General features: G+C 32.5%; 1 protein-coding gene across 3 annotated transcripts in view; it reads left to right on the top strand.

Annotated features, from left to right (window-relative positions):
• Chpt1 (choline phosphotransferase 1) overlaps positions 1–12,091 on the top strand; it is a 32,199-nt gene that overhangs the window by 19,122 nt on the left and 986 nt on the right. Inside the window, exons 4-8 of one of the 3 annotated variants that reach the window (XR_013440364.1) lie at positions 850–934; positions 3,553–3,684; positions 6,255–6,413; positions 6,815–6,940; positions 9,527–9,732. Coding sequence is in view for 2 of the 3 variants with exons in the window: in XM_013357299.4 (XP_013212753.2) it covers positions 850–934; positions 3,553–3,684; positions 6,255–6,413; positions 6,815–6,940; positions 9,527–9,637 (613 nt within the window). In the remaining variant the exon portion in view is untranslated. The remainder of the gene's footprint in view (positions 1–849; positions 935–3,552; positions 3,685–6,254; positions 6,414–6,814; positions 6,941–9,526; positions 9,733–12,091) is intronic. The other 2 variants (XM_013357299.4, XM_078052928.1) reach the window with 2 other exon arrangements.

The raw sequence follows: 12,091 nt of genomic DNA, 5'->3' as shown, positions 1-12,091 counted from the left end.
AGCAATTTTAGTGGAATAACGGGACCACAGTCCAGACTCTAGTGAAATAATCACAAATATGAAGAGGAAATTACAAATGTAGACTAATTTTCCATTAGCCTGTTGAGGGAGGAAAGGAGAGAGGATTTGATAGTTTCTGGGGAATGCAGATTAGAGAGACTGAGACTGTTTCATTAGTGTTTTGTTTTTTTTTTAAGAGAGAGAGAGAATTTTTTATTTTTATGTGGTGCTGAGGATCGAACCCAGCGCCCCGCGCAGCCAGGCGAGCGCACTACCGCTTTAGCCACATCCCCAGCCCACATTAGTGGTTTTTTGAGAGAAATATGAATATGCTTATAAGAGGGAAAATGTCTGTGAAAACCAAAAAACATATTGACTAGTTGTAATTTAATAAAAGCTGTTAGAATTCCCCCTACTTTATAAGTGAAATTGACTTAGAAGTGTTTAATGATTTTCCCTAAATCATATGGTTGCTTGTTTATTATTATGATTTATTCCTGATTTATAAAAGTAATACATAATTTAAAAAATTCAAACTTTAGAGAAGTATATATAGTAGTAAGTCTTCTGAAATTTCAATGACAATTATTAGCAATTTGATACATGCTATACAAGTTTCTTCCCTTTGCACATGTTGTTTTGTAGCCTTTGAATCTTTTAATCTTTTAATTATCAACTGAATACAACTTTGTGTATTCAGTTGATAATTCAAAGATTCAAGTAAAGGTAAAAATAAACAAAGTATATAAAGATGTTTACTTCCTCAACATCTAATATATGATTAGCTAAACTACACAGTCAAGAATTTTACTTGCAAACACCTTATCTATTTTTGTCCTTCCTTTTTAGAGTGGATGTAACTGAGGTTCAGGTAGCTTTAGTGACCGTCTTTTTGTTGACTACATTTGGAGGATCAACAATGTGGGACTACACGGTAAATCTAAATATTTAAATTGATGTTTAAGCACTTTTTAAATATGTAGGACAAAATAGTGTATTGTTAATCTCTTCAAATCTTTTCCAGGAATTAAACTCAGGGGCACTCAACTACTGAGCCACATTCCCATCCCCATTTTGTATTTTATTTCGAGATAGGATTTCACCAAGTTGCTTAGTGCCATGCTTTTGCTGAGGCTGGTTTTGAACTTGTAATCTTCCTGCCTCAGCCTCCCAAGCCATTGGGATTATAGTCGTACACCTCCCTTTATTTTATAATGTTAATATCCTGTATACCTTATAATGGCATTTTCTTCTATGTGTAAATATTTTACTGCATAGAAGATAATGACCCTATTTGCCCTCTACCCCCCTCAAAAACAGAAATTACCTTTTGAGGCCAAAATTTATATCATGAAATAAATATGCATTTAAAAGTCCTGTTAATTTTGTTTGAAATTTGTCCTTAAGTATTAAGGAAGGAAAATGGTTAATTTGCCTTTTTAAAATCCATTTTGAGATGAAGATTAAGGCATGATTTTGTTTTATGCCAGGTTGGTGACCTCAGTTGGCTTTTAGGAGACCACTATTATAAACTCGAGCTTTGCATAAGAAGAAAATTTATAAAGAAACAAATTATTCTGTCACCCAACCCAAGTTCACAACACTAGGCTGACTCACAACTTCATATGCGTAGTGTTAAGAAGAATAATGTCAACGGTCAACAACTGATATTCCACACTGATTTTGTCCCAAACACTGTGCTGTCAGTTTCATCTGCCCTTCAGAACAATCCTGGGAATAGATGTTATCATTATTCTGTTTTAGAAATGTCTTAAAATGATTAAGTCCTTTGTTCAAAGATACATGGGAAGTACTGAAGCTAGGACTTAAACAGACTCATTCCAGACGTAATGTTTGTAATCACTAAGCCACATACCTCCAGCAAAAACAGAGATACAAAACTAAATTACCATATGATCCAGCAGTCAAGCTCCTCCTGGGTATTTACTCAAAGGAGTTGAAAACTTATGTCGACACAAAAATGGCTAATTACAAAAATGGCTTTATTTTTAATTGTCAAAACTTGTTTGGTAAATTGGTAAGTAATGGAGTCCATTCAGATGATGGAATATTATTCATTGCCAAAAAGAAATGAACTATCACAACATAAAAAGACCTAGAGGATCCTTAAAAGCTTATTATTAAGATCAACAAGCTAATCTGAAAAGGCTGCATACTTTGATTTCAGAACATGACATTCTGAAAAAGGCAAAACTATGAACTCAGTAAAAATATGAGTGGTTTCCAGAGGTTGGGAGGATGTAGGGATAAAAGGCAGAGAGCACAGGATTTTTAGGTTAGTGAAACTATTTTGAATGAGTGTTGGATTCATGTCATTATACATTTATCATAACACAAAAGAATGTACAACACCAAGATTAGAACCTAATGTAAACAATGAACTTTGTGTGATAATGTGTCAATGTAGGTTCATTGGTTGTAGCAAATGCTATGATGGGGGATGTTGATGGTAGGGAAGGTTATGGGGAGGGAACAGGAGAAATGTGGGAATGCCCTATACTATACTCTCAATTTTGCTATGAACCTATAACTATTTTTTTAAAAATAAAATCTAGTAAAAACAGTAAAATATTTAATTCCCTGTAATACTCAGAATTGCTAATTACTGTTTCTAGTGGTAGGCTCAGAAAGAGATTTTCAGCATACTTTTAAGTGGTGATACATTCCCTGAGACATTCATATTCCTTCTCATTAGGTAAACATAAACAGTAGTATTGAGGATATGCTATCATAGGCCCATACAATATACTGGAGAGATGCTATATTTTATGGTAGCTATTCAGCTAGTACCCATAAGATGGTGAATGTGGACCAAGAAGCATTTGGTTAACTACAGTCATTAAGTCAGATTTAATTCACTTGAATTTGGAACTGAAAAATTGTTTCTTCCATTGTTTTGACAAGGTCATAGGAATAAAATACACTTGCTTATTCTCACTAAGAATACTTACTTTTTATTTAGGTTTTCAAAATTTAATGGCTAACCTGTAGTTTCTGCAAATTTGGTACAATCTTTCAAAGTCTATTTTCAAAATACAATAGCCTATGGCCTTTGGCAATTCATTGTTACTGTTTTTAAATCCTTTGCTGCCTTTGGAATTTTTCTTGAACAGCAATTGACCAACAGGTAAATATATTGCTAGAGATTTGATCCTGGATATTCACTACACAAATGTTTTTGCATGCACACACATCATATCTATCACATTTAAGATGCATATCATGGTGTCTGCCTTTCAGGGGCTACTACATTTAAGTGAACTATCCTTTTTCGTGTTTAAGTCAGATGAAGGCTTGTTAAGTATTTAATCACAATTATAGAAACAGATTGAACTGATTTGGTGAATTCATTTTTGCTTAATGAATAAACCAATTTCAGAAGAAGTTACCATTTATATTCCAAAAGTTAAGTTTTGATTACAAGAAAAAGGATAGCTTATTATTCAGGACCTATCATAATGTTTCTTTACTATCTAATAGGAAGAAAATTCTGTTTTCTTAATGATTTCTTTCTTTTCTTTACCCCTAAAGATACCCATTCTAGAAATAAAATTGAAGATCTTTCCAGTTCTTGGAATAGTTGGTGGAGCAATATTTTCCTGTTCAAATTATTTCCATGTTATCCTCCATGGTGGTGTTGGCAAGAATGGATCCACTATAGCAGTAAGGCCCTAATTTTTCATCATCACTATTGATTTATGATAACTTTTTTTTCTCATCACCAGCTACCAAGAGACATGAAAATATGTCAAAGCTTGAGAATGGAGAAGGAAACTAAATATCTTAAAGAATTTATTGTAGAAACACAGCACAAAAACATTTTAAAAACTATGTAGACGTGGGGCTGGGGTTGTGGCTCAGTGTGAGGCACTGGGTTCGATCCTCAGCACTACATTAAAAAAAATAAAACAAAGGTATTGTGTCCATCTACAACTAAAAAAAATTTTTAAAAACTATGTAGATTTATAATGAAGCATTTTTCCTCTTTCCACAGGCTTGCTTTGCATAGACATTTCTGACTTCATTTAATTACTTTCATTATTGTACATAATCAAGAGTTTCCATTTGTTTTCTTGCAATTTGTGCCTTGAACTAATAGAGGAGAAGAGGAGTAGGGAATAAGTTCCTGATTGAATTGACAGGAAAGCTATCAAAGGTCAAAGGTTATACAGTGGGGCAATTTATTACTCATAAATTTTATTGAAATGCCACTGAAAATACTTAAGAGACCTATCCTAATATTTTCAAAGGGAAAAAGTTTAATGTCAATTTTCAAAGAGGTATACCTTGTGTTTTATGTTCTTTACAGTTGCTCATGCGATAATTTTTTATTTATTCATATATTTTTAAAAGTCTTTAATACTTTTTTTGGGTTTTTTTTTGTTTGTTTCAGTATTGAGGATTGAACCGGGGGCACTTGCCCATTGAGCTATATCCCAAGCCTTTTTATCTTTTATTTTGAGACAGAGTATCACTAAGTTGCCCAGGCTGGCCTTGAACTTGTGATCTTCTTGCCTAAGCCTCCCAAGTCACTGGAATTACAGGCATGTACCACCATGCCCAACTTCACTACTTTTAAATTGGAAAGAGCATTCTTTCCAAGTTTTTTTTAAAACAAACATGATAGCTAGGTGTATTAGTATTATCATCTTAAAAGTAGTTGAACGTAGGAAGATAAATGTTTATTCCAGTGATGCCATCTTACAATAAAACATTATAAGGACTTTTTAGGGATTGCACATACCCTTTAATTCCTTTGGTTCTATAATTCAAAAATTCTATTCTTTTAGAGTGGATTTGATCTTTGGAAAACAGTAAAAGTTATTTTGGAAGGACTAATAAAATAGAGTAATAAACATGAGATATAGCATTTTTAGAAAAGTCTTATTCTTTTAAACGACTTATAAGTTGGCTCTTAAGACAATTTCAAAGGAGTCCCCATAATACAAAATCAACTTAATCAACTTTTTTGAATATATATTTTGAATATATATATATTTCAAAAGCATATTATATAATTCATTTAGCTATGTAAGCTCTGACTTATTTGGGAAAAAAACCTCTCATTTCTTGAGGTGTTTTGTCAGTTGATGTTAGTGCAGTACTGTACAGAAGGTGCTTAGGAATAAATGTTGCTTGATGGATAATAAAATAGAGCACTAGCTGGAACAAAAGTTCCACTGAAGAAAATAAGATTTGTGAGGATAAACATTCACTTTAGAGGATATTTTATTAAAAAATAATTATTAACTGTCTGGACAAGAACTTAAAAAGTCAACATAAGCTAGGAAGGTAGTTAATTTCAAATTCAGAAACTGGTGATTTTTCAGTTTCTGGCAGATTTTTTTTTTCTGGAATAAAACCTAAGAACATTATATAAACAGACAAAATGCTATTAGTCACAAGTTTTATAATTTATTACCATACAGTATTTTACATATGTAATTTTATAGTACTTATAGTGTTATTACTTTTATTTTATAGTAATTTCTAACTTAAAATATGTGAATTTAATAAATAAGCATAAGACTATTTTAGTGAACATTTTAAATTGGTAGTTATAGATTTAGTAACTTTAACACTAAATTTATTTCAGTATTTTGTTTAGGATAAGTAGTGCTGAGAGAATCCTGATATACATGGATAAAAATTTACTGGCCTGGATTATATCATTTTATATAAAAGGACATTTGCAGTCTGAATGCAAAATAAAGGGGAGTGAGAAGGTGTTGATGTGGAGAGAAACCAAGGCAGACTATTGTCAGTGACTGAAATATTTCGTAGAATTGGCAGAATAAGCTTTTTTTCAGCATTGTCACAAAAATGTCGACAGTTGAAAGCAAATTATATAATTCATTTAGCTATGTAAACTCTTTTTTTTAGCATTGACACAAAAATGTTGACAGTTGAAGTATTGACAGCCTTTGACACAGTAAAAGTTGATACAGAATAAATAACAGTGTTAATTTTTAGGTAATTATTGGTTTAAAATGCGCATATATAAAACTGGAATCAAATGTCTTTTGCACTGTTTCACATCTGTATAGCGCTAGGATTCTGTGGAAGTTTGAAGTCAGCATACCTAAGGTGTGTATACTTCTTTAAGCCATACAACATCATAATCTCTTCTTTAACTCTCTAGTTCTTTACACATAATAGATGTTCAGAAAATGTTTGAATTGTAATAAATCCAGTGTTAAAATGTGACGCTGATTTTCTGCTTTATCCCTTAGGGCACAAGTGTCTTGTCACCTGGACTCCACATAGGACTAATTATTATACTGGCAATAATGATCTATAAAAAGTCAGCAACTAATGTTTTTGAAAAGCATCCTTGTCTGTATACCCTAATGTTTGGGTGTGTCTTTGCTAAAGTTGCACAAAAATTAGTGGTAAGAAGTTCTTTTATGATTCTTAGTGTAACTATTATACCTAGTTCACAAATGCAAAACTGGAAACTATTTCATACAATGCATTAAGTTTTTCTCTGTAGACTCAGTATCATAGTAAGTAGCTGTTTGTGCTACAAGAAAAACTGCATTATGACTTAATATTATATTCAGTTCTTTTAATTATTTAGTTGTAATTATCTATTAAAACTTTCTGATATCAAGAAACTTAACTTTAATAAGCTACCTGGCTATGAATTTGAGAGGTGTAGATAAGGATTCCCATACTGAATATAAGACTAAATAATCTGTCTTAATAGTGAATTAAAACTAATTTCTCCTGAAAATTAGAGCTAAAACATTTAAAATTTAATAGTAAAATTATTTTGTTTACTTTCTTGTAGATAGCTCACATGACCAAAAGTGAACTGTATCTTCAAGACACTGTCTTTGTTGGGCCAGGTCTTTTGTTTTTAGACCAGTACTTTAATAATTTTGTAGATGAATATGTCGTTCTATGGATAGCAATGGTAAGTACTTTTCTGCTATTTATTTTTTAACAGATGTCAAAGCATAACATGTTTAGGAGACATTTAACTATCAGTTGCCTCAACATTTAGTCTATAAAATGTTTCTGAATATGAAAATTACTTCTTTTAAGTTGTGAACCATTTTATATTGTATAGAAATAGCCAATGTATCCAAAGATCAAGCTTCTAACAATCCAGGTCCTTGGAAACACAATCATTTATTATATCTTTCCCCCTCTACCCCCACAAACTAGAACAGAAATGTCAAAAACCACTTCACTCTAACCAAAGGACTTTCTGACTTTCCTTAAGCTTATTAAAATTATTCCTAGCTTACAGCAAGTAACAAGCTAATTAGATGGGGTTAGTACTAGCAAGGATACTTAGCTGCATCAGAAATCGTCTACTAATATTGAGGAGACAACAATAGATGTCACTAGGAAGTTCAGGATTCTGAGACCATTTTATATTAAAGGTAGGCAACTCTGTAGGCCCTTGATGATAGTATAATTTGTTTTAATCATGATGATTGAATCATCAAGCAAGGATTAAATTCTAATGATATGCTGCTCAAGAAAGGCATGTAGATATACATATTTTTCTACTCAAAAATTATTATAAAATGCAGAATATGGTGTTTTAGAAAGACACTTTAGCCATCCAAGGAAAAGACAGTCATTCCGAGTAACAATCACAAAATTGGATAAAAGGAACATTACATTTTTCTGTTCTTGAGATATATGTTTACAGTTGGTCTTCAACTAATAGTGGTTTGAATAGTCAATAGTCTTGATATATTTTTTCCTATTTCTGGATCGCACCAGCCTTTACCAAACTGTTCATGATATATAAACATATTGATATGTATTTTTTAAAAGTTCTAAATAAATCTTTTAATAATTCAAATGATCTCTCCTGTTGTTAAATTTAGGCATTTAAAAAATCTGTTTTCTGTTGTGTATAGGCCACTGGTATACATTTGATGAAACTTCCCTAGGTTATATAGTATTATACTTTATCTGGATTAAATTAACAATATTCATGCATAGTTCATTTAGAAGTTTTTTATTGTCCCAGAGGTGAGATATAATACCTAATCCTCTTGGGCAATGAAAATTTGCAGTCAATATACTAAAAAGTGAGGCTGGGGTTGTGGCTCAGCAGTAGAGCACTGGCCTAGCACATGCGAGGCCCTGGATTTGATCCTAGCACCACATAAAAATAAGTAAAAAAATAAAAGGTATTATATTTATGTCTGAAAAAAGGTATTTATATATATATAAAGTGTCTGAAAATCAGAGTACTTTCCTTTAATTTTTTGATGTACTTGGATATGTATTATAAAATGGAATTAACAAAATTAAAATATCAGGCGTTAAAAATTCAAGCACCTGTTTTGTAATGAATAGTTGGCCTGATTTATACCAGTGATGTAGGCTGGTAAACTGAGGAAGTCAAATTCAACTTTTCTTTAAAACATTATACAGAAGAGGGCTGGGGATATAGCTTAGTTGATAAGAGTGCTTGCCTTGCATGCATAAGGCCCTGGGTTCTATCCCCAGCACCACAAAAAAAAAAAAAAAGAAAAAAAAAGAAAACATTACACAGAAGATAATACACACATACACAATGGGTGCCGAACAAAGTATGTGTTTTTTGGCATCCCTGAGGAAAAGCTTCCTGCCTCAGATAGAAAAGGATCTGATGGAGCTTTTCAAGTAAATGACAGATATATTGTCTCATGGGTGATAATCCCTCTCCAAAGGCACAGCTATGAGGCTTCTTTTTCTCCTAGGCTTCATTGTTTGAAGGAAAGCTTCTGACTAATCTCCAGGAAAATCTTTGGAAACCTTCCTCTTTCCATTTTGAATAGAAGACAATTTTGTATATGCCTCCCCTCAACAGGCTGTCTTTCCCAGATCTTTTTATATTCCTTTTTTACAGACTATATTACTGATAATACCTTTGGAGGTGGATACCAGTGATTGCATTCAGGGGCACTCACCATGGGAGCCACATCTCCAGCCTATTTTTTATTTTACTTAGAGTCAGGGTCGCATTGAATTGCTTGCCTCGCCCTTACTGAGGCTCGATTTAAACTCCCAATCCTGTCAGCCTCTCCAGCTGTTGGGATTATTGGCATGTGCCACCATGCTTGCCCAGATCTTTTATGTTCTTATAACTAGTCTTAAAAGAATAAAATATGTATCTGAATAGTTCATTACAATGACTGGCAGCCCCTTCTAGAAAATGTGTGGCCTTATTGCATAGCAAAAAGTTGAAAGAATGTGGAGTCAGAAGACTTGGCTTCTGTTACTTTTGAGCTTTTATACTTCGGTCCTCTTACCCCTCTTACCCTCAGCTTCTATAATTGAAATACCTTGTATATTCCAGAAGAGTATAATAATAAGGTCCAAATATGAAATATGCTAAACTACTCTAAAAAGTAATAAAAAGTAATATTTTCAGAGTTAAGAATTTTATGTTAAGAATATTTGAGATTGGGTGGGAAGGGACAGAAAAATGTCTGTAAATTCAGAAAACATAGGCCATAATCCATTTTATATTCTTTTTTTGCTTCCAAAGGTCATTTCTTCATTTGATATGATGATATACTTTGGTGCTTTGTGCCTTCAAATTTCAAGACACCTTCATCTACATATCTTCAAGATTTCATATCATCAAGCACCTGAACAGGTTCACAAGCATATTGACTGACTAAATAGCCCAAGGAAAAGAGGAGAAGCAGTTAGGGGAAACCTATGTGTGAAGGAAATCCCCCTGTGCAGGAGGCTAGTATACAATCCAATAAGGTTATATTTGAATATAATAGATAAATCCTATAGATTTCATTATAATGATTTCAGTAATGAAGTCCTCATTATGTCTCATCAACATTTTTGATCAAAGGTATTATCAGTAATGTAGTCTGTAAATTAGAAACAAGACCAAAGAATGAAAAACTGAACATAGGTAGTTCTAAACAGCAATCTCTTTGTGTCTGCAAAATATTTATCAGACACTTAGGATTTTCATTGCCAAAGAATTACATAAAAATTCAGAACTTAAACTTTAGCCATCCTGAACATAATGGCCTTCTTTGCTAAAAACTGATAACTCATAACTGTAAATGCATGGCTTATAATAGTATAACTGAGTTTGATATTATAAAAAAATTTATGCTAGCCATTTTTCAAAAACTATGTTGATTACTGCTATAAAAGGAAAAGTACCAACTAGAATTTAAAAGGGCCATGGGAATTACTAATCTGTATTTAGTAAAAAATTTTGTGGTACTAGTTCAGAAAAACATGTGAATCCTTATATTGAGGGTAACTTGTTCTTGATATTATGGGTTAAAATTTCATTGCCATGAAAAAGACATTAAACATTCCCTTTTATGAAAGACAAAAACAGCAACTAAAACAGCTGATATGTAAGAAAATTAGTAACTTATAAAAACATGGCAAAAACATCCTTCTATAGAATATTAGCCAGTGACTTCAAGTACACATAACTCATTTAAGGTAATAAGGGGACAAAATAAGTATCAGTTATTCAACCACTAAGTCCTTTGGGCTCTGATTCTTCTCTTTCTATTCTTAGTTGAAAAGATTTAGATTGCTTTTATAAATACTAGAAATATCACCAAGATCTTTGATGGTCCAAATCTTCAGACTCCAATTTGACCCTATTTCTAATTTTATAGAGTTACATAGGCCATATTGCTGTATGATGAAATAATCAGAAAAAAATAACAAAGATTACTATATCTAGCCAAGAAACAAACATTTTAAAAATGAACAGTGGAAATTTATATTCCCTAAAATATACTTCTATGAATTAAGTACATAGAAAACATTCTGGAGATACTTATTTTGCCTCCATAACTATTGGTAGAACTTCTCAAATAAAGACCTTCTTAGAAGTTTGAATAGTACTTAATATTTATATTCTAGGTTAGGGTATCACTCAGTGGAAGAATGCATGCTTAGCATGGTGGGGTCCTGGGTTCAGTCCCCACACCACACACTCAAAAATCTGGAAGTAAACTATCCTCTTATTGTCGAATATTTCCTAATGGTGGGAGCATTAATTTCTTTGTATAAATTATCATAGTTTAAAAAAACAAGATAATTTGTATAGACTTGCTTTTAAAAACCTGATAAGACCTTAGAAGTAACATAAGGATGGGCTATAGAGGCAAAAGTTAGAATTTAAAATGGAAAAGCATGAGAAAGTCATTCCTTTACTTCTAATGGACATATCATTTTTGCCTGGATCGTTCACTGGAAGTATTTTCAGCAAGGAAAAAAAGAGTTTTAACTGTCTTATTTCAAACAAATGTTGAAACAATTTAATATTTATTAAATCAAGCATTTCAGCCAGGCCACTATGGCATAAGCCTGTAATCCCAGAGATTCAGGAGGCTGAAGCAGGAAAACCATGAGTTCCAGGATAGCCCCTGCAACTTAGGGAGACTCTGTCTCAAAATAAGCATTTAAAAATGGTCTGGGGAGTGCCTTTGGGTTCAATCCTCTGTACAAAAACAAACAAACCAAAAAACCCACAAATGTTCCTTAAGTTTTTCTATTTAAAGAATGTGTATTTTAAAAGACAAGGTATAAAAAATAACTTGTTCAGGTTTGAAATAAATGTAAAATCAATTCCACATTTTTATTGATATTAAAACTAAAAAGATATACTGGGTAAAATTATCTTTGAAGTCATAATATACTTAATTAGTTATGTTAATGACATACTTTTAATTATTACTAAGAAAATGTGTCAATTGTGGACCAAGCCCAATTACCTGATATTTTGATGTCTTCGTGGAAATGACACACTCACAAATGCAGGTTTTAAAAATCTTAAAACCTGGGGTTGGGGTTGTGGCTCAGCGGTAGAGTGCTCGCCTAGCACATGTGAGGCCCTGGGTTTGATCCTCAGCACCACGTAAGAAATAAAATAAAGATATTGTGTCCATCCACAACTAAATATTAAAAAAAATTAAAAATAAAAATAAAAATCTTAAAACCTAATATTTATAGGCTGGGTTGGGTGGCACATGCCTGTAATCCCAGCGGCTCTGGAGGCTGAGGCAAGAGGGTGTGAGTTCAAAGCCAGCCTCAGCAACAGCAAGGTGCTAAG

This window comes from Ictidomys tridecemlineatus, chromosome 6 (assembly GCF_052094955.1).
Source record: "Ictidomys tridecemlineatus isolate mIctTri1 chromosome 6, mIctTri1.hap1, whole genome shotgun sequence".
Classification (NCBI taxonomy): Eukaryota; Metazoa; Chordata; class Mammalia; order Rodentia; family Sciuridae; genus Ictidomys; species Ictidomys tridecemlineatus.
The sequence above is the reverse complement of the archived record's forward strand: the minus strand, read 5'-3'. Positions and strand labels throughout refer to the sequence as shown.